Below are 23,758 nucleotides of genomic sequence, written 5' to 3' on the forward strand. Positions count from 1 at the left end.
CCTGAAGGAGAACCGCTCGCAGCCGGGTCAGTGGGCACTCCGTGGGGATAAGGATGGCTGCAGCGCCACACTGGGGCAGTGACATTGCCAAGTGTGGGAAAGTGGTGACACCAACTGCAGGGGCAGTGACAGTGCCAAGGGTGGGGGCAGTGACGGAGCCAAGCGTTTACAGTCGGTGATGCCGCATCAGGGACAGTGATGTTGATCCCAGGCACGGGGCAGGGACAGTGCCAAGCGTGTAGGCAGTGACAGTGCCAAGTGGGTGACAGTGCCAGTGCCAAGGGTGGGGACAGATGTGGCACCAGCCACAGAGAAGTGACAGTGCCAAGTGAGGGGACTGTGACAGCCGAGGCCACCCAGGCGTGCGGAGGGTTCTCTGCAGAGGAGGTGAGGCATCTCCCCTGGCTGTCACTGTCACCGTCACGGTCCCCTGTGCTGGCCTCTGCCCACCCTGTGCGCTCGCATGTCCCTGCATGAGGGGGGCAACCGGCCCCTTGGGGGCAGTGGGTGACCAGGAGGTCCAGCTCTGCCGCCCATGGGGATTCAAGGACAGGGTGACACAGCCCCCAGCCCCAGCTCCCCCAGAGACCCTGTCCCCACCGTCCCCATCTGCCTGGTCCCATACAATCCCAGCCCCGTGATCCCCACATGCGCCATGTGGACCCCAGCCCCAAGATCCCCACAGGTCATCCCTGCACACACCCTGTCCCTGGGTTCCCCAGGATCCTTGCGTGTCCCCAGCAGACCCCTGTCCCTGAGGTCCCCACATGCCCGGCCCCCTCCCCAAGACCCTGGGCCCACCCCTGAGGTCCTGTGTGCCCCAGAGGGACCCCAATCCCAAGGGCCCCACATGTCCCCCATACACCCTGTCCCCCGTGGCCCCCACGTGGCGCCTGCAGGGACCCGACATCTTGGGGAACATCGACTACAATTCCCTGTGCTACATCGTCACTCACGGGGACGAAGAGGACTGAGGGGACAGGGGGTGCCTGCCCCCGCCACTCGCTCTGACCAAATAAACCATGGAAGGAGGGGATCTCGTCCTTCCGCAGTGTCCCCAGGGGGGGAGGAAGCTCCATCCCACCCGGGCTTCGCACCCCCACACAGCTCCTGCTGTCCTCAGGGAGCTGGCATGTTCCCAGCACAAGGGACAGCACCCCAAAGGACGGGCTCCCAGGAGACCCCCAGCACAGGGTCACCATTCCCAGGAGACGCGGTGGCCTGGGGTGAGATGCTTTATTGCCTGGGGAGGGGGCTGGGGGGCTGGGGTGACAGGCAAGGCTCAGAGAGGGGTCAGGGTCCAGGGGGTGGCACTCGGGGCCAGCTGTGGGGCTGAGCCCTGTGAAGACAAGGAGAGAGTGGTGAGTCGGGGGCCACCATCCCCCCGTCACCCCACATCCAGTGACAACCAAAGCTGCTCCTCCAACCTTCCCCCCGCTCCAGGGTGCATTTTGGGCTCCCCTGTCTCCCCCCCACCCTACAGCTGTGCAGGCGGGGTCCCTCCTGGAGCTGCAGGACCCCCAGTGCCCTTCCAGCACCAAGGCTGGCGTGGGGTGTGGGCTGCAGGACGTGGGGGGGGTGTGCAGGCGGGACGCAGGAATGTGGCGTGCAGGATGCAGGAGGTGAGGTGCGGGATGCAGGGTGCCTGATGCCAGGGCGCAGGATGTGGGACATGGGATCAGGGTGCAGGACGCAGGGTGCAGGACATGGGGCGCAGTACGCGGGGTGGGTGCTGGCCGCTCAGGCCTTGCAGAAGTTGATGGCGGCGCAGGTGTCCTGGGGCTGCTCCTCGCTCTGCAGAGCCTCGCTGATCTGCTCCCTGTACTTCTTCACCAGCTGCTTGCAGACACGTCCCAGGCGCTTCCCCAGGGCCCGGCAGCCCTTGTTCAGTGCTGCCTGCACCGCTGCCTGCCAGGACCAGCCCCAGCGTCATCAGTGGGGCCGCATGTGGGGTGACAGCCCCCCGAGCCCCTGTCCTGAGCCCCCCAGCCAGCCTCTTACCTCATCAGGGTCTTCACCCGCTATCGACTTGAACTTCTCCATGATTTTGGTGCACAGGCTGCACTTCTTCCACCTGCCCGGTGCCACCGCATCCCCTTCAGCTGCATCCCCTTCAGCCATGTCCCCCTGTGGGGGGGACAACACAGACCCGCAGATTTGCACCAGGCCCCAGCACGGCCCAAGCACTCACAGGGGCTGCCCCATGGCTGGTGTCGCAGCCATGGGGCAGTGGGGCTGGTGCTCACCAGGGCCAGGCTGTCCCAGTGGTTGCGGCAGTACTGCTCCTTGCGGCACTGGATGGCAGTGGCCATGTCCTGGCACCAGGACGCGGGACCACCCTGGCAGGGCTCAGGGACCGCAGCCTGCACCACTGAGTGGGGACGGCGATGGTGAGTGCGGTGGTGGGAGCACGAGCCCATCACCGAGGTCCCTGTGTGCCTCACGGGGGACCCCATCCCTGTGCTATGACCGCTGTCCCTGCCATCCCTCCTGCCTGTGCCCTGTCCTCCTGTCCCCACTGTTCCCAGGTCCCCACACATACCCTGGCCGTGCCACCCCCACATGCCTGTCCCCATGAGGATCCTGTCCCACCCATCCCCAGGTCCCCATGCAGACCCTGACCCGGCCATTCCTGTTGTCATAGAGACTTTGTCCCTGCCACCCCCACGTTCCTGTCCCCACACAGATGAAATCCCTGCCTTCCCCAGGTCCCCATGTGGAACCTGCCCCCACCACCCTCAGGTCCGCACATAGACGCCATCCCCACTGTCCCCAGGTCCCCACACATACTCTATCCCTGCCATCCCCATGTGCCTGTCCCCATGAGGACCCTGTCCCCCTCCTCCCCAGGTCCCCATGCAGACACTCTCCCCCCCATTCATATTATCACAAAGACCCCATCCCTGTCCTCCCCAGGTCCCCATCCCCACATGTACCCTGCCATCCCCAGGTCCCCACACAGACCCCATCCCCGTGTCCCCAAGAACACTGACACCCAGGCTGCCATCCCCACTGTCCCCATGTCCCTCCCCATGTGTCCCCCACCACCCCAGGGTGCTTGTCCCCCCGCTGCCCCCTCCCCACAGATGCCAGGCAGGAGGGACCCCTGTTACCTCCCACTGCCACCAGCACCAAGAGCAAGGCGGCAGCCATGGCGAGCCCACTCAAGAGGGTGATGGAGGGTGCCAGCCGGTGCTGGGGGGTGACAGCAGGTGACAGTGAGCTGGCGTGTCCCACGCCCACGGCTTTTATAGCCCGGCGAGCAGGCTGTGGGGACGGCTGCACCACTCAGCGCTGCAGAAACCCAAAAACCCCTTAAAATGGAGCGTCGCCGGCTCGCCAGACCCCTTCCTCCCTCGCACCTCCGCCCCGCGGCAGGAAGGGGTGACAGGGAGGTGGCCGAGCCCCGGGGGCCCCACACCCCCCGGCCCCGAGCTGTGGGAGCGGGGTGCTGCCGGTGGCTCCCAGCCCCCAGCCTGCCAGGGGCTGTGCATGGGGTCCACGAGCCCCTCAGGGCGTGGGGCGGGAGGTGGGTGTGGGGCCAGACCCTCCCGGGCTCCTGGGGGTCGGTCCTGGTGCCCCCCCCCGGGGCTCTGTGCCGGTGCCCCCCGGGGGTTGGTTCCAGTGCCCCCCGGGGGTCGCTCCCGGTGTCCCTCTCTTCCCACAAGCAACGTGGTGTCCCAGGGGTCGGTCCTGGTGTCCCCCCAGGGGTCGGTCCTGCTGTGTCCCTGGCGGTCGTTCCCTGTCCCCCCTCCTGGGCTCCCTGAGATCTCAGGAGTCGGTCCTGGTGTCCCTTGTCCCCTCCTGGGGTCTGCAGGGTCCTGGTGGTCAGTCCCGGTGCCCCCCTGTTGTCTAAACTCCCCGGTCACCAGACACTGATTTAGTGTTTAGCTCAGGACGGGACTCGGAGCGCGGGCAGCCTTGGGAAGAGCAGGGAACACGGAGCGGGGCCGGGGGAGCACCTCGTCACCCGGGTTGTGCAGCGAGGAGCCCCCAGCACCGGCCGCGGGAGGAGACGGGCTGCTGGGGGGCGCAGCCCACCCGGAGCTGGCTGAAAGCGGGACCAAGGTAACGGGGGAGGGGGATGGCGCCCTCCGACCCCAGGAGCCCCCCAGAGCAGGCAAACCGGCCGGGGGGCACACGGGGCGGTACAACCCTCCAGCGGTGCTGTCTGGGGGCGCCGCTGGTTTGTGTGAGGCGAGAAATGTGTCACTGATCCCGCGCTCAAGTGACGATGACGTTGCAACACGTTGCGGGTGTGCAGGGCTCCTGCGCCACGTGCGCCTGCGGGGCGCTCAGTGCGTGCGGCGGGGGGAGCCACCCCCTGCGCCCCCAGCGCTGCGAGTAACGAGAAGGCTGATGCTGAGGGCTACGCTGGTGTTAGGGGGTTCACTCCCGAGTTTAGTGTCTCCCCGGGGCCGTGATGCCAAGCTGGGGCAGTGACGGTGCCGGCGAGGGGGAACATGATGGAGCCAAGTGTGGGACAGTCGGTGATGCCACATCAGGGACAGTGATGTTGATCCCAGGCACGGGGCAGGGACAGTGCCAAGCGTGTAGGCAGTGACAGTGCCAAGTGGGTGACAGTGCCAAGTGAGGGGACTGTGACAGCCGAGGCCACCCAGGCGTGCGGAGGGTTCTCTGCAGAGGAGGTGAGGCATCTCCCCTGGCTGTCACTGTCACCGTCACGGTCCCCTGTGCTGGCCTCTGCCCACCCTGTGCGCTCGCATGTCCCTGCATGAGGGGGGCAACCGGCCCCTTGGGGGCAGTGGGTGACCAGGAGGTCCAGCTCTGCCGCCCATGGGGATTCAAGGACAGGGTGACACAGCCCCCAGCCCCATCTCCCCCAGAGACCCTGTCCCCACCGTCCCCATCTGCCTGGTCCCATACAACCCCAGCCCCGTGATCCCCACATGCGCCATGTGGACCCCAGCCCCAAGATCCCCACAGGTCATCCCTGCACACACCCTGTCCCTGGGTTCCCCAGGATCCTTGCGTGTCCCCAGCAGACCCCTGTCCCTGAGGTCCCCACATGCCCGGCCCCCTCCCCAAGACCCTGGGCCCACCCCTGAGGTCCTGTGTGCCCCAGAGGGACCCCAACCCCTGGTGCCCCCCCTCCTCCCCGGGCTCTGTAGGGTCCCGGTGGGCCACCGTTCCCCGCCCCCCTCCCCAATTTCCACAGGAACGGCCTCGAGTCGGCGCCGCCGCCAGCGGTTTCCCAGGCGACCCGCTCCGTGACGTCACTTCCGACCTGCGGCCACGCGACTTCCGGCAGTGGCGGCGTTCGCGCCTTTCCCCCCCCCCATGGCGGGCCCGCGGTGCCGGCCTGGCGGCGTCCCCCGACCTGTGACCCCTGACCCCGTACGTGACCTGCGGCCGGGGGGGTCCGGGGGGGCGCTGAGACCGGGGGCGCTGGGTCTGCCCCGCTCGGGGGGCGCGGGGGGACTCTCCGGGGGGCGGGGGGGCTGTCGCCTCCTGGGTGTCCCTGGCGGGGGGGTCTGAGGGGCCCTGGCGCGGGGCGGCCCCTTCGGCCTCCCCGGGAGTCATGGGGGGACCCTATAGGGCCCTGTTGGCTGCAGGGGGGTGGGGGGGGGTCTGGAGCCGGGGTGTTTTTGGGGGGGGTGCTGTCCTCGAGGGGGTGCTGGTGACAGGAGGTGTTTTGGGGCCCGGTCGCTGCGTCCAGGAGGGGTCTTTGTGCCGGGGGTGTGTTTAGGGGGCGTCCTGGGATGGGCCCTGCTGCCAGGGTGTTCGGGGGCTGCGCAAGCCTCTTGGTGCCAGGGGGTGTTTGGGGGAGACATCCTGGGGTGGTCCCCCCGGTGGCCAGGGGGTGTTCGGGGGGGGCTTTAGGTGTCCTGTTGATGGGGGGTGATTTGAGGGGATCCCTAGGGCTTTGTGACACTGGGATGAGTTTGGGGGTGCCCTGGTATTGGGGGGGGGGGAAAGAAAGAAGGGGGTGCTGAGGGGGTGCAGTGTCTGGGGGGTGTGGGCCTAGACCTCGTCTGTGTCTTGAGGAGGGGGGTGATCAGTTTGGGGGTGTGGGGGCTGCTTCTAGGGAGGGATTTCTGGTGTCCCGGGGTGTCAGTGATGGCATGGGGATGCCGAGCCTGGGGCCTTGCCACGTGCTGACATCAGTTTTCTGGGATCCTTAATTTGCCCGTTTGCTTTCCAGACCCACCATTAAACCCCTCCCGTGCCCATCCCTGCTGCCCCAACCTGGCACCCACCATGTTTTCGGAACAGGCGGCCCCCACAGCACAGGGATTACTGGCCCCCCCCTCCACCGAGGCCTCCACCTTTGCCAGGGTGCCAGTCTCAGCGTACACCGACTGCTCCCAGCCCTTCCGTCTGGGCGAGCGCAGCTTCAGCCACCAGTATGCTCACATCTATGCCGTGCGCCTCATCAAGATGCGGCCCATCCTGGAGGAGCGGGCACGACAGAAGTGGGGTGAGTTGGTTTGGGGAGTAGCCCCCCCACCTTGGGAAAAGAGGACAAAGCTGTGTGGCCGATGTGGCACCTGCTGGAAGCTTCTTGGTGATTTTTCAGCAGTTCCTAAGCTCATGCACACATTAGGTGTCTAATAACCAACCCATGGCTGGTTTTTTGGGGATGGTTTGTCTGCTAGACAGTGTCTCAACATTTCTAAAAGCACCTTTAGACATCAGCTGTGCAAGGAAAACACTTTTTTTGCTCACCAGGCCAGGACGAAGCTTCCACACCGCTATCATGAGCAAGCGTTATGCGTGAGGTTTCTGGAGGTGGGGGGCTGGCAAGCACCCTGGCCAGGAAGTGGGGTGCAGAGGTTGGTAGAAGCGTCACTTGCGCCGGGGGGGCTGTTTCCTTGCCTGGTGGGGCTGCGTTGGTGGTTAGCGGCTGGGATCCTCATGCTAGAGTTTCCATCTGAAAGTGTAACGGCAGCACTGGATGAAGCAACTGCCTTGCCGCTGCCAGAGCACCATGGCTGAGCTTTCTGGCAGGCCTCGGCGCAGCGCATGGCTCCCCGAGCGTGGTAAAAGTCTGTTATTGAATTTCATTCTCTCAGGCCAGCCAAGCTTTCGTCTTTGCCCTTCTATGGAGGTTTTCGGGCCAGCCGCTTGTTTTTCTTTCTCTCCCCAGCCCTGTGGGCTGCTCAGAGCTGAGGGGAAGGAAAGCCTGCGCCAGGCTGTGCTGGTTCCGTAGTGGATGTCGTTCCTTGGCTGGCCTCCCTGCACTGTAACCCTGGATTTTGCTGATGGTGACGGGAACCAGAGGTTTTGTAAAGCTCCATTTCCCAGAGTCATGTGATGGGATGAGATTTCTGGGGTTTGTCTCACAGGGAGAAGTGCCTGCAGGCAAAATCTGGAGAGCGCAGCCCTCCACCCCCTAAACACACACACTTGGGGGGTTAGAGCCAAGAATAAGAAACTAAAACTGGATTGTTTTTTCTGACTCTTGAGTGTTTGCATTCCTGGGATTGATAAACCCGTGTTTCCAGCTCCACTGAGGCCAGAGTGCCTGTGATCACAGCAGGGTGCCTTCCACCAGACAGGAGTCACATTCAGCAGCATGTGATTAGCAAAGGGAGATTTTGAGGGGGAAAATATCACCTCACTGCCTGCAGCCCGAAGGGATGACCTGATGGAGGAGGTGGCGCAGCAATGGGCTTTGGCAGTGTTGTTCTGGGAGAGGAGCCCGGCAGTTCTTGCAGCGCCAGTGCAGCCCAGCAGCCAGTCCTCCTCCCTCCAAGGCTTGAGGCTCAGGATGGATGGGCTTCTTCATGGGCTGATTTAAAGGGAGAAATAAAGGCCCTACAGACATGTAAAGGATGGGGCTGAAGTGTTGCTAGGCCCTTGTGGGTGAGATGAGTAGTCTTGGGCTTAGCCTGAGGTGAGGGAGATGCATTTTTTGCTGTCTGCAAATGCTCCCCAGCCACAAGGGTGATAAAGTGCTGGGGCTGCAATGCTCTTTGCACCTCCTGAGGCACGTAACTGTTTCCCCCAGCCTGTATGTTCCTGTGGATCCCTGGCTACAGCCCAGGGATCTGTTTGTGCCTTACCAACAAAGGAAACCCTTCAGCAGCTTGTCTTTGTGCTGGGATCTTCTCACATGCCTGGTTGCAATGGGGGTCCCGGGCGCAGGATCTTGGGAACGGTGAATGATCTCTCCTGCCTGTCAGCTCTGAGTGGGATGTTTGGGTTGTCTCCGGGCTGGGGAGCAGGAACACCAGCCCCTCAAGCCCAAGGGCAGGACAATCCCAGACCTGTGCACCCTCCCTTCCCAGGCAGAGCTGGACCTGTGGCCCAGCAGGATGCTGGCCTGGCTGGTAGCTGTGAGTCTCCTGGACCCCAGCATGACCCAGCATTCCCCCATCTTGATGCAGAGGAAATGCCTGCAGGCAGTGCTGGCGCTCTGGTTCTGCTCTGTTGGCCCCATCTGGCCTACACATGTGGATTTGGCTCTGCCTCGAGGAAAAGCAAGAGGCTTCGCAACATTCCCCCTCTGCCTCTTGCTGGCCTCAATGTTCAGGCCATTTCAGCTGGTCCCAGCCAGCCGTGAGCCTTGCCTGCCCTCGCAGCTGTCCCCAAGCTGAGCCCCGTTTCTCTCTGCAGGGAATGGCATAGTGCTGAGGAAGCTCTGCGAGCTGCAGGCAGGCGAGAAGTGCTGTGTGGTGGGGACGCTCTTCAAGGCGATGCAGCTGCAGCCCTCCATCCTGCAGGAGATCAGCGAGGAGGTAATGGTGGGAGCATGCCCTCCCATGGGGTGCCCCTCCTCCTCTGCACAGCTCTGGGGGATGTGACAACACTTATCAGGGCCTTGGCCAGCTTCCCATTGCTTCCCTTGTGCTCGCTGTGGCTGAGCAAGTGGGAACTGCCAGGGCTTCGACCTGGGGAGCTGGTGTATAATCTCTGTGCCTACCTCGTCCTTAGACGCCACCACTCTTTGTGTCAGCCTGCATCTTGTGTATGCCTGCTTGGTGTTGCTTTTCCTGCCCTTGGAGGGTTTGGATCCAGCGGGGTTAGCAGAGTAAACCCCCTTTCCCTACTGCAGGGGAGGAGGATGAGGGGGGCATCTAGGGAAGCTCTGCCATCCCTGTGCGGTGCCAGAGGCCCATCTGCTCCCAGCCGGCTCATGGGGAGCGTGTTGGGAAGTTTGGAGCCTGCCTATCGCGGCATGGGGTTAGCACTGCCAGGCAGGGTTCAAAGAAAGTGGAGCGCTTGCTTGGGCGGTGATTGCAAACATGTTTCCCGAGGCGAGCCAAAGCGCTGTCTCCCGCCGCCTGGCTGAGCCGCTTCCTCCTTGGCCGGGAAGCAGCACGCATGTTTGCTTCGCCAGGGCGCTGTGGGGAAGTGTTAAACAAAACCAGCTCATCTGGGTGGCGTGCAGCTGGCGAGCAGTGCCGAGAGCTGCTGGAGCCTCCAAAGCGCCGCCTTCAAAGCGGCAGTGGGGGCGTTGGCCTGGCCAGCAGTGGGGGGCCGTGCCAGCAGCTCCGGTGAGTCACTCGCCCACCCTCTGGTTTCCACGAGCAGGGTTTGGCTGGGGTTGGGAAGGGCCCTTTAGAGCAGCTTGTCCTCGCTGAGGCCATCACAGCATGCCCTGTCCCACCTGCAGCACAACCTGGTACCTCCACCAGCCCTGCCCAAGTACATCCATCCCACTGACGAGCTCATCCTCGAGGATGAGCTGCAGCGGATCAAGCTGGAAGGAGCCGTCGAGGTGCAGAGGCTGGTGACAGGTAGGGGATGATGGCTCCTTGGTGGGAGCCCCGTCACGGGGCAGGCCCAGGGACTGACCACCCACTCTCTGCCATAGGGACCATCTTTGCTGTGTATGGCTCCGAGCAGGACGACGGCAAGTTCCTAGTGGAGGATCACTGCTTCGCCGACCTGCCCCAGCCACTGCGCTGGAAAGGCCCCAGCTCAGACCGGTGAGTCTCCTGCCATGACAGGAGCGGGGCTGGCACCGTGTCCCCCGCCGTATCCCCGCACCCTGGGAACTGTGTGCCCCACGTGCCCATCGAAGTAGGTGTCTGGTGCCAGGAGAGGGCGAGAATAGGGGCTCATTCCCCCCACCCCTGGCTCCCTGAAGCCCCTTGGTGTGGACAGCCCTGATGTCGCGTGGGCAGGGAGCACGGCATGCTGCCCGAGCCTCTCCATCTAGGTTTGTCCTGCTGGTGTCGGGGCTGGGGCTGGGCGGCGGGAGTGGCGAGTCCCTGCTGAGCACGCAGCTGCTGGTGGACGTGGTGACGGGGCAGCTGGGCGCCGAGGGTGAGCAGAGCTGTGCCGCGCAGATCTCCCGCGTCATCCTGGCAGGGAACCTGCTGAGCCAAAACACACAGAGCCGGGACACCATCAACAAGGTACGGCGGGGAAGGGGTCTTCAACCTCAGCAATGCTCTCTGGGGCCTAGGCTGGCACCAGGGGTCCCGCTGAGGTGGAGAGGGAGGGACTGGGGGGAGCACAGGGTTGTTCCCTCACTGTCTCCCTGCTGACCCAGGCGAAGTACTTGACCAAGAAGACCCAGGCAGCAAGTGTGGAGGCTGTGAAGATGCTGGATGAGATCCTGCTGCAGCTTTGTGTGAGTGCTTGGAGCAGGATAGGGTTGGCTGGGGCAGTGAGTACCCGCTGGGAGAGGGAGCCTGGCTCCCGAGCCACAGAAGCAACACTGCCAGCAACCCAGGGTGCGGGGCAGTAAATACCCCAGCCCCAGCTTCCCTTTGAGCACCACACATGGTGCCGTGCGGGAGCGCGGTGGGAAGGGGAGGCAGCACACAGCTCAGCTTCACATCCCTCTCCCAGCATCTGGTCTCTGTGGTGAAGCCAAGTGGGGCTTCCTATGGGGAAGTGGCAGGAGCCAAACCAGGCAGAGCTGGCAGCAGGTTCCAGCCAGGGCTTTGCTTTGAGCCCCTTTGAAGGAGGGTCGTTTGGTCATCCCCGTTAATCCCCACTCTGCCTGCAGACCTCTGTGCCTGTGGATGTGATGCCCGGCGAGTTTGACCCCACCAACTATACGCTGCCCCAGCAGCCACTGCATCACTGCATGCTGCCCCTCGCCAGCGCCTACTCCACGCTCCGGCTGGTCACCAACCCCTACCAGGCTGATGTGGACGGTGTCAGGTAGAAAAGCCTGGTGCGCCACCAGCTCTGTGACAGCTGCTGGTGGCGTGGGACCACGGGGCAAGTCACGGCTAGGACAGCCATCTGAATCTCCCCTTCCTTCCCCCAAAATATTACAGGTTTTTGGGGACATCAGGACAAAATGTCAGCGACATCTTCAAATACAGCAGCATGGATGACTACCTAGAGATCCTGGAGTGGACGCTGCGGGCGGGACACATCAGCCCCACAGCCCCAGACACCCTGGGTAAGGCAAGGGCTGGGTGGCTGCTGAGGCTGGGGAGATGTTTGCCCTCCGAAGGGGTGCAGGTTCCCCTCCTAATTTCCATCCCTCCCAGGCTGCTACCCCTTCTACAAATCAGACCCTTTCATCCTCACTGAGTGCCCTCACGTCTACTTCTGTGGCAACGCTCCCCACTTCCAGTCCAAGCTGCTCAAAGGTGAGTCCCACGGCCTGCAGCACCCCCCCATCCTCGCTTGGGCCTGGGACCCCACACCGGGGTGCTGACCCGGGGCTTATCTCCCTGACACCCGCCTGTCTTTGCAGGGGAGGATGGGCAGCAGGTCCTGCTGGTGACAGTGCCTGCCTTCAGCACCACGCAGACCGCCTGCCTCATCAACCTGTGCAACCTCAGCTGCCAGCCCATCAGCTTCTCCGGCTTCGGGGCCGAGGACGATGATGGGGACATGGAGGTTGGGCACTGACTGAGCAGGCAGGGCATGGACTCGGTAAACCTCTGGCCCTTCAGAGGGTCCTGGCGCCCACCGCCTTTGTGTTGTTCCCATCTGTCCTGGGAGGGCTGGCCTGTGGCTGCCGGGGGCACAGGAGAGAAGAGAAGCTCGTACCAATATAACTCGATTTATTTGTGTAACAGAAAATTGTGTGGAGGGGACAAGGGGCTGTGCCTGCCTCCGTGCGGGCCCTGCCCTGGAGAACGGAACCACCCCTGCCGACCCTGCTGCGCTGGGAGGTGGGGACGGGAGGAGGGCTGGGGCTGGCCTCACCCTCTCCCTTGCCAGGCAAGGGCTGGCACTGCCCAGCCCCGAGGGACAGGGCAGCGTGTCCTTTCCTGCCTGGCTCTGGAGCCCAGCAAGAGAGACGCTCCGCAGCTGCCCAGCGTTCGGGGCAAGCATCGGGGTGGCGTGCCCTGCAGTCCTAGGAAGCAGCGTGAGTGGAGGAGCTGGAGCCCACCCAGAGCAGGCTGCCCGGGGCTTGAGGAAGACTTTAGAAGCAGATGCCAGAGCCTGTGGCAGGTGAAACCAAACGGGCTGTGAGCATCCAGCCTTGGCTTCAGGCAGGAGCAAGAGGATGAGCACCTCCTAGTCACCAAAGTTCACGGTGTAGGTCTCGGCCGTGGTGAAGGGCTGCGCCGTCCCTGTGCCCAGCTCCCAGGCCTCTGTCTCTGTCACCAGCTCGGTGACCACCTCTGTTTCGGTTTCCATCTCCCAGGTGCCAGCTGTGGGTGGCTCCTGGCTCCAGGGCGTGTAGGCAGTGCTGCTGAAGGGGAAGGGCAGGGTCGTGGTGGGTGGTGGAGCCGTGGGACCGCTGGCAGCTGTGGTGGCATTGAGGCGCCGCAGCCTCATCTGCTGCCGGAGCCTCATGCGGTGCCGGAGGCGCATACGCAGGCGCATGCGTTCACGGGGCGTCATGGGGCGGCCAGGTACGATGCGGCGGATGGGCCGGTTGCCATTCATGGCCATGATCTCCCGGATGCGTTTCCAGTTGGAACGGGACAGGACAAAGTTGCACTGGGTAGCTCCGATGTCGTAGAAGACGCTGCAGGTCTTGACACTGGGGTTGTAGCCCTCGGCCCGAGCCACAACGCGATACTCACCCGGGTTCAGGATGCGCCAGTAGTCCCCGCCGCTGGCTGCGGACAGCAAGGGGAGGTAGTGGGGTGTGATGGAGGCAGCACGGCGCTGCCAGCACCCTGCCCAGCACGCTGCCTGGCACCCTACCTGTCTTGATGTTGTGGTTGATGCCCCCCACGACGATGGTGGCATTGGCGATGGGTTCTCCCTGCTGGTCCGTCACCAAGCCCTTGATGCCCCGATGGACCTACACGAGGAAGGGTGACGGGAGGAGCTGAGTGGGGCAGCTGCCGCTTCCCTGCCCCGCTTGTCCCAGCACACACCTGCTCCATAAAGGTGAGCAGCGACTCCTTGTTGTTCTCCCATTCCTGCTGCAGCTCACTCTCGTGGGGGAACTTGTCGCAGCCCAGGTAGATGGAGAGCTCCAGGCAGTTGGTGTGTAGGTAGCTGAAGTCATTCATGCCTGCAGGAAAAACAACTTAAGTGCCCACCCAGCTGGTTGCTCACACCTTCATGTGGCAGGAGCATGGGGCAGGCAAGCCGGCGCTGTACGGCGTGCTCCCCCCACTTACTGCCAGCCCGGGGGTGCCACTTGGCGCCCTGCACAATGCCCATGGCATTGGTCATGTCCTGTGTATGGCAGCCCCCGCGGAAGGTCTCGGTCATGGTGAGGTGGGCCGAGGCATAGGAGATGGCGAGCCAGCGGAAGATGGCATGGTCAGGTGTCTCCTGCAGCTCGGGGTTGTCGTCCTCATAGTCATCCGGAGAGCGAGGGGCGGCCGCTGGTGTCTCGCTGAGGGGCCGGGCCGTGTCAAAGGGGTAGGACACCAGCTTCTCCCCGCCCTGCAGGTTGGCTCCCAGCACGAAGGGGTTCTTGTCCATCCATGCCATGACAGCCCGTGTCTCCACAGCCACCTGCCAATGCGGGCACAGCAGAGTGAGACACCACCTCCCCAGCACCGCCTCAGCACCGTGCCCTGTGCCGTGGCTCACCGTGGCATCCTCGGCCAGGTAGTGCTCTGGGATGGGGATGTGATGGTTGGGGAACTTGTGGGGCACCAGCTTCCTCTCCTCGGCTGCCCACAGTGCTGAAGCCAAGTCGGGGAAGTTCTCAAAGAGATCGTAGCCCTCCTCCGTCCAGTGGCCCAGCGCCCAGTTGCCCAGCTCGGAGCCCTGTGGGCAGCCCGGGCAGCGGTGAGCCGGGGGGCTGCATCCCCCTGTGCCGCTGTCCCATCCCCTGTCCCACCATCCCCTTACCGCCTCGTGGGCCAGCTCATAGCCATCGGGGTTGAGGGAAGGCACGAGGTGGATGCGGGTTTCGGTCACCAAGCTCCGCACGCGAGGGTTGCCGTCATGGTACTCCTTGCACAGGAACTGCATCAGCAGGAGCAGCAGCTCCCGGCCCAGCACCTCGTTCCCGTGCAGCCCCGCCGTGTACCTGAACTCGGGCTCACCTGTGGGCAGGGCGCGGGCAGGGTCGGCGTGCTGCCCCCACCCCTGCCTGCACCAGGGGCATGCCGCCTGCTCCCCGCGCACCTCCCATCCTCACCCGTCTCGTGTTCACCCGGGTTGTCGGAGATCTCCATGGCGTAGATCTTCAGCCCCCGTGAGCTCTTGCCGATGTTGTAGATGCGGGTGATGGTGGGACACTCCTCGTTCACCACCTTCATTAGCTGGGGGGGCAGGTGATGGGGGGGCAGTGCTCAGGGGGCTGAGCCCACCCCCCATGGAGGTGTCCACCCCACGGAGGTGCCTGCCCCACGGAGGTGCTCACCTGCCTCATGTCCTTGTAGGTGTGGTGGCGGAAGTCCAGGTTGTCCGTGGAGGTCACCTCATTCTGTTGGGTGTAGTAGCTGCTGATGGCTGCGGAGGGGACAGGGACATGGTGTGGCAGGTGTAGAGGGATGCCACCGCCCCGCAACCACCCCCCCAGCCACTGCTTTGGGGTGGCTCTTACTGGAGAGGGGGCAGCCCAGGACCTCGAGGCGCAGGCAGAGGCTGCCATTCCACGTCTGGGGGTAGATGCGGATATAACGGGCCACCATCGGGTCGGGGAACTCGGTCAGCACTGGTGTGTCCTTGTCCACGTTGCCGTAAAACATCTGCCGAGGGGGGCGAGATGTAGCCAGGGTGGGAGGAGGGTCCCTACCATCCCCACCCCCCTCAACCAGCCTGTGTTGGTGTCCCGTACGTACCATCTCCTCGTAGCCGTTGGTGTATATCACCCAGTTCTGGCTGTCGTTGCTGAAGCCCACATAGAAGCTGGTGACAAAGTCCTCGCTGCAGAAGGAAGGGGACAGGTTGGGAGGGGGGATCCTGAGCCACTGCCCCACCCCCTGTCCCCGGGTCCGGCCCCAGCCCCATACTGGATCTGGGAGTCGCGGCCCTGGGTGATGACGCCAGTGAACTTGGTGGTGCGGCGGGTGTCCACCTCGATCCAGTGTGCCCGGCTGTCGTCCTCGGCACACCAAGCCCCGTCAAAGAAATCGTCCTCGTTGGTGCCTGCCTGGGGTGGGGGCAGCGAGGCGGAGGTGAGTGGGGGGGTCCGCTGGCACAGGGGGCGAGCACAAGTTGGGTGACCCTCACCTGCATGTTGAGGCGCCCACGTTGTGCGCCCAGCCCATGGCGCAGCATGGAGGAGGCCAGGATCTGGTCATCCTCGATGCGGTGGGACTCCAGCCCGATGGGGGGACATCCTGGGGACAGTGGAGGTGGGGGGGAAGGCAGTGGGCATCCCCCGCAGTGGGGTGCCTGCTTCCCCCCCAGGAACGGGGACACTCACTTGTCTTCTCCTCCGGAGGGGCCCATTCATCTTCATCCGGCTCCCACTTCTTCCCCCCTGTTTTTTTGGGTTTTCCTGGAAAAGAGGCGTGGTGAGCGGAGACAGAGCCCAGGGGGCCGGGGGCGAGGGGACAGGTCGCTGGCACCCACCTTTGCGGTCCCGGCCCTTCTCCTCCACCCAAGGGTCTTCTTCCTCCTCCTTGCTGCTGCCACTTTTCTTGGGCTTCCCTGTTGGGGACGTGCCAACTATCCTGGGGACGTGCCAGATGCCCCAGGGAAGTGCCACCCACCCCAGGGACATGTCACCCACCCCCAAGGATGTGCCAACCACCCCAGGGATGTGCCACCCACCCCAGGGACATGCCAACCGCACTGTGGATGTGACAACCATCCCAGGGACGTGCCACCCACCCGAGGGACATGTCACCCACCCCAGGGACATGCCACTGACCCTAGGGATGTGCCACCCAACTCAGAGACATGCCAGCCACCCTGTGGATGTGCCACTGACTCTAGGGATGTGCTGCCCGCAGCTGGGATGTGCCACCCAGCATGAGGACATGCCACCCACCCCAGCACCCATCCCCTGCCCATCTCTCACAGGGTTTGTGTTTCTCCTTGTCCGTCTCCATCTCGTCCTCTTTGTCTGGGTGTTTCCTGGGCTTCGGCGGGGGGGGTAGCCCGTATGCCACTGCGGGGTGCAAATGGCGAGGGGGGCTGGGACACCCCTTTAGGGCCAGGGGGGTGGGGGTGGATGCCACTGGTTGGAGGCCAGCAGGGCACAGGGAGGGAGATCGCTACCCATGGGGCCAGGCAGAGCTCCCCAGGGATGGGGGTCCTGGGATGCCCCAGGCTCCCCCCCAGCTCAGCACTCACGGTCGTCATAGTCAGGTTGCTCAAAGCCCTCCCCGTAGTCCCCTTCGGTCACCAGGATGGGCGGTGGGGGTGGCGGCGGGGGTGGCTCCTCCGGCTTCACTGGGAAGGGTGAAAGGGGCCATGCTGGGGATGGTGGGGGGAGTGGGTGTACCCTGTGGGGTCCCCCATGCTTCTGTGGAATCCCTGTGTCCCTAGGGGTTCTGCATGGCCCCGCAGGACCCCTCTATATCCCCATGGGGTCCCCGTGCCCCCAAGAGATCCCCCCACCCCTGTGGGGTCCCCTGCACCCCTTACGCAGTCCCTGTGCCCACCCCAGCTCCAGGCTGCCCCAAAATGATGCTCCCCAAGGCTGAGGATTGTCCCCCCAACTCCACCCCTAGTGGTGCCAGCCCCCCTTGGTCCCCCCATCCCCCCACTTACGTGGCTCCTCGGGCTGGGGCCAGACTCTTTCTGGTTTCTTCCTGCTGGGGGGCTTGCGGGGTTTCTGCTGCCGGCGGATGTACTCGACTGGGGACAGAACAGGGGGTGGCACTGGCTTTGGGGGTGCAAGGTGGTGTGGGGGGGTGACGGATGCACCCTCCGTCCCTCCCAGCAGGCCAGGGGACCCTGGAGGACCCCCTCCCACCCGCACCCCAGCACCGTACAGTCCTCGTAGTCCTCCCGCTCCAGCTGCTCGTTGTAGTCCAGGGTCGGTGGCTCCTGCTCCTCAGGGACCTCTGCAGGGAGGGGGCACGTGGGGAAGGGGCACAGGGGGTCACACTGAGGTGCAGGGGGTGGCCCCGGGGTGCAGGGAGGTGGCCCTGCAGTTCAGGGAGGTGGCATTGGGGTGCAATGGGTCGGCACCTGGAAATAGGGAGGTGGCCCCAAGGTGCAGGGAGGTGACACTGGGACTCAGGGAGGTGGCCTTGGGGTGGAGGGAGGTGGCCCTGGGGTAGAGGAAAGTGGCCCTGGGATGCAGGGAGGTGGCTCTGGGGTGCAGGGAGGTGACATCGGGTTGCGGGGAGGTGGCACCAGGGGGCAGGGAGGTGGTCCTGGGCTGCAGGGAGGTGGCCCCAAGACACAGAGAGGTGGCCCTGGGGACTCACCAGGCTTGGGCTCGGGGTGCCAGTCCTCCCGGCCCAGCTCCCAGGGCTCACTCGGCAGCTCCTCCAGCTCCCCTGGGAACAGGGACAGACTGAGGGGCTGGTGGTGCCCCCCCTGCCCCCCAGCCTGGCCCCTGGCAGCTCCACACAGGAAAGAAAATCCCATCGGGGAGGAAGGCTGGTGGGGGTGTGGGGGGCATCCCAGCGGGACAAAGCCCAGCCAGCCGCCGGGGGCCACCAGGGAGGCAAGCGGGACATGGGGTGACCCCGTGGTGTGCCAAGAACCCCCACTCCAGCCCGGCTGGTGACAAAACGGGGGTCCCCAAGACTCACCTCGGCCACCTCCATCCTCCTCCTCCCCTTCCTCGTAGGGCGAAGGCTGCTCCGGGAACTGGCGCGTACCCGCATCGCCCTTGCCCCGTGGGGGCTGTGGGGTAGGGGGGGGCTCAGCAGGGGTGGTCAGTGGCTCCAGTGGCTTCTTGCTGGAGGGCTTTTTGGTGGCCTTGGGTGGCTTCTCCTTGGGCTTTTTGGAGCCTTTTGGGGGTTTTTCGGAGCCTTTCGGGGGCTTCTCCTTGGACTTCTTGGGGGGTTTGTCCTTGCCCGAGTCCTTGCCCTTCTCCTTCTTGGAGCCCCGGGGTCTCTCCTTGGGCTTCTTGGTGGGTTTGGGGTTTTTTTCCTTCTTCCCCTTCTTGGGTTTCTCGGGCTCCAGCAGCGGCCGCGGGGAGGCTGGGGGGGAGGGGGGCGCCGCCCCGCCGCGGGGTGAGGGGCGGCCGGGCCGGGCTGGGGGGGCCCCGCGGGACCCCGTCCCCCCCGCGGGACCCCGGCAGTGCCCGGGGCCGGGGCAGCCCCGACCCGCCGTGCCGGTGCCGCTCGCTCACCGGTGCCGGTGCCGGTGCCGGTGCCGATGCTCAGGTCGGTGCCGAAGGCCGAGTCGGTGCCATCCGCGTCCCCGTCGAGCTGGCCGGGCCCGAGGAAGCCCCTCAGGAACGCCTCGATCTCGGCGTCGGTGAGCGCGGGCGGCGCGGCGGGGCCCGGGGCGGCCCCGGGCGGCAGCAGCGGCAGCAGCGCGGCCGCCAGCAGGAGGCAGGAGCGGGGCGGCCCCGCCAGCCCCATCGCCGCGTCCGCCACACCGGCCCCGGCCCCGGCCCCGAACAGCCGGGGCGGGCGGGCTGGGGGCGGGCGCAGCAGCCGGGGGCGGCACCGAGCTGCGGCGGCTCCGCACGGGACCCGCTCGGCACCGGCACCGGCACTGCACGGCACTGCACGGGACCCGTTCGGCACCAACACTGGCACTGCACGGCACTGCACGGGACCCGTTCGGCACCAACACTGGCACTGCACGGCACTGCACGGGACCCGTTCGGCACCAACACCGGCACTGCACGGCACTGCACGGGACCCGTTCGGCACCAACACTGGCACTGCACGGCACCGGCACTGCACGGGTCTGGCACCGGCACTGCACAGCACTGCGTGGGACTGGCACGGCACGGCTCCAGCATGGGACCTGCTCGGCACCGGCACCGGCACTGCACAGGAGTGGCATTGCACTGGCACTGGGACTGCACTGGGACGCCACACTGTCACCAGCGCTGCATGGGGAGCCCACACTCTGCAGTGGCACTGCACAGCACTGGCACTGCCTAGGGCCCCACGCTGGCTTGGGCCCACTGCTGCACTGGTGCTGCATGGGATCTGGATTACAGGGCATTGGCACCGTGCAGGGACCAGCACTGTGCCAGCACCAGCACTCACTGGCGTTGGCACAGCACCGTCACCATGCACAGCATCAGCACTGTGTGAGCACCAGTGCTGGCACCACATGTGGTGAACCGCCCTGGCACCGGCACCATGCTGGTACAGGCGCTGGCACTGCAGCCTTGTATGTGCACACATGCACACACGCTGCCCTGGCACCGCAGCGTTGCACACGTACAGCACCGTGCAGATACACTGCCTACACAACACTGCGTGCACCACACATGGGAACACACTGTCACACCACACACGCACTGCACACGGGACATGCACTGCATGTGAGAACCTGCACATGGGACACGCAGTGTGACACACTGCACATGAGAACCTGCACATGAGACACGCACTGCACACAAGACACACACAGCACACAAGTCCCTGCACACGTGTGGGAGGCTGCCCACGGGCTCCCTGCACATGCACTACACACGGAGCATGCAGGATGCCCTGCGTGTCAGAGGTACCACGCACGTGAACCACGCACCCACTGCACGTGGGATGCAGCACACAGCACAGCATGCACATTGCACACGCGCTGCACACACGTGACCCCCCCCCTCCCCAGCTCCCCGGGGCTGGGGGGCAGGATGGGGTGGGCACCCCTCAGCGTGCCACCCAAAGCACTGAGGGGGTGCAGTGGCTGCCCCCCACCGCCCCGGCCCAGCAGGCTCCCTGGGCTGCGTGGAGGCCGGTGGGGCCACGTGGCGGGCTCAGGCCGCCCACACTCGTCACACGCGTGGCCCCCCCCAGCTGTGAGTCACTTCCCAGCAATGCTGTGGCTGGGGCCTGTGGGGAGATGGCGGAGGGGGGGGGGGGGGGGGGGAGGGCCCGGCCATGTGCCTCCCAGTGCAGCTCTCAGTGAGCCTCTGCTGCAGCCCACCCCCTGTCTGCTCCACCCATGCAGCCCCCAGTAGTGCCCCCCACTTCCAGCTCCACTCCCAGTACAGTTCCCAGATCCTGTACGACTCCCCCAGTACAGCTCCCCCCATCATCAACTGTCACCAGGAAAGGTCCCCACATGCAGCAGGCGCATGGGGGTCCCCCCACCGTGCACCCCGAGCCACGCGAGGGTACACACTACGGACAACAATAAGACATGTTCATATTCAGAAGGCATCGCGTATTCATTGTCACTCGTGCACGGGACCGGTGACACGTTTCTCACCCGACACCCCCGGGCAGCACCGCTGGAGGTTTGTAGCACCCCGTGTGCCCCTCGGTGGGTTTGCCCTCTCTGGGGGGCTCCTGGGGTCGGAGGGTGCCATCCCCACCAGTTCTGTTTCCCCCGGGTTTGCCGAGCCCACCCTCCCGAGCAGCTCCGCTCGCCGTGGGGAGCCTCCTCCAGGGTCGCTCTTGTGGACAGAGGATTTATCAGCGCTCCTCGAAGCTCGACAAAGCAGGATACACAAAAATAAATCTTGAATTAACCATTAACAGCTAGTTCGTTTCGATTGTCTCAAACTTCTAGCAATACATTTTGTTTTATTAAACATTTGATGTCGTTTCCCCTCTTTGAGGCTACGGGATTTGGCAATTCGGGACACCCCTTGTACCCCACCCCCACCCCCCGAACCGCCCCCCCCGCTCAGCCCTGCCTGAACTCCCAAACTACCGACCCCTGATTCAGCGCTAAACTCTGCTTTACTGTTCAGCCGTACATTAAACAAACCTGTGCACAACATCTAGATCAAGCTGACCCTCTAGAGTCATCAAAACTGATGAACGAAGGGACTTCTAATTAAGGGGGGCGGCCTTGGGGATGCTGAGAGACACCTCGTCACCCGGGTTGTGCAGCGAGGAGCCCCCAGCACCGGCCGCGGGAGGAGACGGGCTGCTGGGGGGCGCAGCCCACCCGGAGCTGGCTGAAAGCGGGACCAAGGTAACGGGGGAGGGGGATGGCGCCCTCCGACCCCAGGAGCCCCCCAGAGCAGGCAAACCGGCCGGGGGGCACACGGGGCGGTACAACCCTCCAGCGGTGCTGTCTGGGGGCGCCGCTGGTTTGTGTGTGCCTGCGTGAGTGACAATTAATACGCGATGTCTTCTGAATATGCAAATGTCTTATTGTCCATAGCATGTACCCCCAAGTGGCTCAGGGTGTGCGGTGGGGGGACCCCTCCATGCCCCGCACTGCAATAGCCTGTTGCCCCCGTGCTGGGCTGCCCCCGCTGTGGGAGCTTTCCTGGTGACAGTTTTCCGTAACAGAATTGAGTGCCCCAGGTGGGACCTGCTTTCTGGGATCTCGATGGGTCGGAGGAGCCGTGAGGACCCCAAGCACCCACCGGAGTATTTTCATCCAGTTGAAACCAAACACCAAACCAGTAAGGCAAAAGCAGTACCCAATTAAACTAGAAGTCATTAGACTAGAGCCATTAATAGAACAATTCATAAATTTGGGGTTACTAAGAGAATGCCAATCAGAATATAACTCCAGTATTGCCAGTCAGGAAGCCAAATTCAGAAGAATCTAGAATGGTCCAAGATACAAGAGCTATAAATCAGATTGTGCAAGATGTCCACCCAGCGGCAGCAAACCCGTACCCCCTCCTGACCACCCTGAAGGGGACAGATAAATGATTTTCTAGGTTAGAATTAAAAGTTGTGATCTTTTGCCTTCCACTCAACGCTGTGAGTCAAGAATTGTTTGCTTTGGAATGGGAAAGCCCTGAGACTGGTAGAAAAACCCACGTGTGCTGGACTGTATTGCCACAGGGATTTAAAGATAGTCCTACAATCTTCGGAAATCAATTGGCCAAAGATCTGGAAAGCTGGCAAAAGGTGTATGAAAATGTCACCGTGCTGCACTGTGTAGATGACATACTGCTAGCAACCAGCTATATGGAAGATTCTATACCATTGATGACAGATCTCCTAAACTTTTGGGGGCTAGGGGGGTACCAAGTATCCCGGAAAAAGGCACCGCTCACCCACGAAGAAGTAACGTGTTGGGGATTTACAGTTTCCCAGGGCCAGCGGAGTCTCGGAATCAAAGAGCTTGGAGCACTCCTCGGGATGGCCGGGCGGTGTCGCTTACGGATAATGAATTTCAGACTCATTGCCAAACTCTCCTAGGAAGCTGTATGAGGAAGCAGAAAACTTCTCGTCTGGACTCTGGGGTGCAGAGATGCGTTTTCTAAATTGCAATGGACTTTCGTGAGTGCTCCAGCTCGAGGCGTCCCGAAATCTAGAAAACCCGTTTGAACTATTGGTGCATGAAAGATCGCACGTTGCCTTAGGAGCGCTGGCCCAGAGGCTGGGGACATGGAAAAGATGCGCAGGTACTTTTCCAAACACCTGGGCAATGTCAGCAGACAATGGCCAGCCCATCTCCAAGCAGCAGCAGCTACAGAGCTACTGAGCCAAGAGACCCCGGAACCGACACACGAGCCAAAACCCTCCATACTTGCACCCCACGCAGGTACGGCGATGCTGGAACAGAAAGGAGGGCACTGGCTGTCACCAAGCAGAATGCTAAAGAATCAAGCCGTCCTTTTGGAACAAGACAACGTGGAACTGAAAGTGACCGCAAGCCTGAATCCCGCAGCTGTCCTTGCTGCTGAGCCTAGTGGAAATGAAGAACTCACTTGTGGTGGTTTGCAAACGATGGAACAGGTTTGCTCTAGCCCGGTGGACTTGAAAGACACGCCAATAGGGAACACTGTCTGGCACTTGTCTGTAGATGGTAGTAGCCTTGTGTGGAAAATACTAGAAGCCAAAGCCCTATCATCTGACCCATCAGCCCAAAAGGTGGAGCTCATAGCCTGATCGAGAGCGTTGGAATTGTCAAAAGATAACCCTGTTAATGTATGGACAGGTTCAAAATTCACCGATGGAGTGGTCTGTGCTCATGGGGCATTTGGAAAGAAAGAGAACTCTCAATCTCTCAAGGATTCCCAGTCAAATACGGGCCAATGATCCCACAATTCTTACAGGTGATCCATTTTCCTGGATCGGTGGCAATTTAACGTTGTAAAGCGCATACATCTGTAGATAGTCCAGTGCATCTAGGAAACCGAATGGCAGGTAAAGCAGCGAAAGAAGCAGCTGAAAGGCAAGGATTGCTAGTCCTGCCAGAAAAAATCCAGAAGTTAGGACCTAAGAGCTCACAGCATACACCAGAAGACGATCCATTGGCTCATTTACTAAAGGCAACCAAAACCCAAGAAGGATGGTACATCACCGTGAGCGCACCTTTATTCCTGGACATGCCTCCACATCAAGTCAAGACCGACCCAGAGACTGGGTGTATCTGAGAGTGTGGTCAGATAAACCGCTCAAAGAGAAGTGGAAAGGACCTCTCCAGATTTTACTCACCACCTACACACTGTCAAGCTTGAAGGAGTCGCTCCGTGGATACATCGTAG

General features: G+C 63.1%; 3 protein-coding genes across 5 annotated transcripts; 1 reads left to right on the top strand and 2 right to left on the bottom strand.

Annotated features, from left to right (window-relative positions):
* Nucleotides 1-1,217: 1,217 nt before the first annotated feature.
* GNLY (granulysin) lies at nt 1,218-3,274 on the bottom strand. The gene is made up of 4 exons (XM_080370485.1): nt 3,114-3,274; nt 2,247-2,371; nt 2,002-2,127; nt 1,218-1,908 (listed from the first exon to the last, which is right to left on the bottom strand). Exons 1-4 carry the CDS (start codon nt 3,151-3,153, stop codon nt 1,741-1,743), a joined length of 459 nt encoding a protein of 152 aa, XP_080226611.1. The 5' UTR covers nt 3,154-3,274; the 3' UTR covers nt 1,218-1,740.
* Nucleotides 3,275-5,237: 1,963 nt separating this feature from the next.
* Nucleotides 5,238-11,947, top strand: POLD2 (DNA polymerase delta 2, accessory subunit). Its single transcript, XM_080370480.1, has 11 exons — nt 5,238-5,358; nt 6,167-6,442; nt 8,584-8,705; nt 9,584-9,707; nt 9,785-9,899; nt 10,133-10,331; nt 10,469-10,549; nt 10,931-11,088; nt 11,208-11,335; nt 11,427-11,528; nt 11,636-11,947. Exons 2-11 carry the CDS (start codon nt 6,223-6,225, stop codon nt 11,791-11,793), a joined length of 1,407 nt encoding a protein of 468 aa, XP_080226606.1. The 5' UTR covers nt 5,238-5,358; nt 6,167-6,222; the 3' UTR covers nt 11,794-11,947.
* Nucleotides 11,932-18,804, bottom strand: AEBP1 (AE binding protein 1). 3 transcript variants are annotated; one of them, XM_080370441.1, is made up of 21 exons: nt 18,518-18,804; nt 17,973-18,365; nt 17,643-17,714; nt 17,202-17,273; nt 16,978-17,064; nt 16,558-16,680; nt 16,283-16,372; nt 15,832-15,909; nt 15,683-15,757; nt 15,487-15,596; nt 15,267-15,406; nt 15,096-15,180; nt 14,858-15,002; nt 14,675-14,763; nt 14,450-14,573; nt 14,158-14,354; nt 13,894-14,073; nt 13,473-13,815; nt 13,224-13,363; nt 13,048-13,147; nt 11,932-12,959 (listed from the first exon to the last, which is right to left on the bottom strand). In XM_080370441.1, the coding sequence occupies exons 1-21, from the start codon at nt 18,750-18,752 to the stop codon at nt 12,409-12,411; spliced, it is 3,429 nt and encodes a 1,142-aa protein (XP_080226567.1). In that variant the 5' UTR covers nt 18,753-18,804; the 3' UTR covers nt 11,932-12,408. The 3 variants fall into 3 exon arrangements, with proteins under 3 accessions (XP_080226567.1, XP_080226568.1, XP_080226569.1); XM_080370442.1 differs by having other exon boundaries at nt 16,558-16,656; nt 18,518-18,803; XM_080370443.1 differs by lacking the exon at nt 17,643-17,714.
* Between the last annotated feature and the right edge of the window lie 4,954 nt (nt 18,805-23,758).

This window comes from Falco punctatus (assembly GCF_963210335.1).
Source record: "Falco punctatus genome assembly, chromosome: 20".
NCBI lineage: Eukaryota > Metazoa > Chordata > Aves > Falconiformes > Falconidae > Falco > Falco punctatus.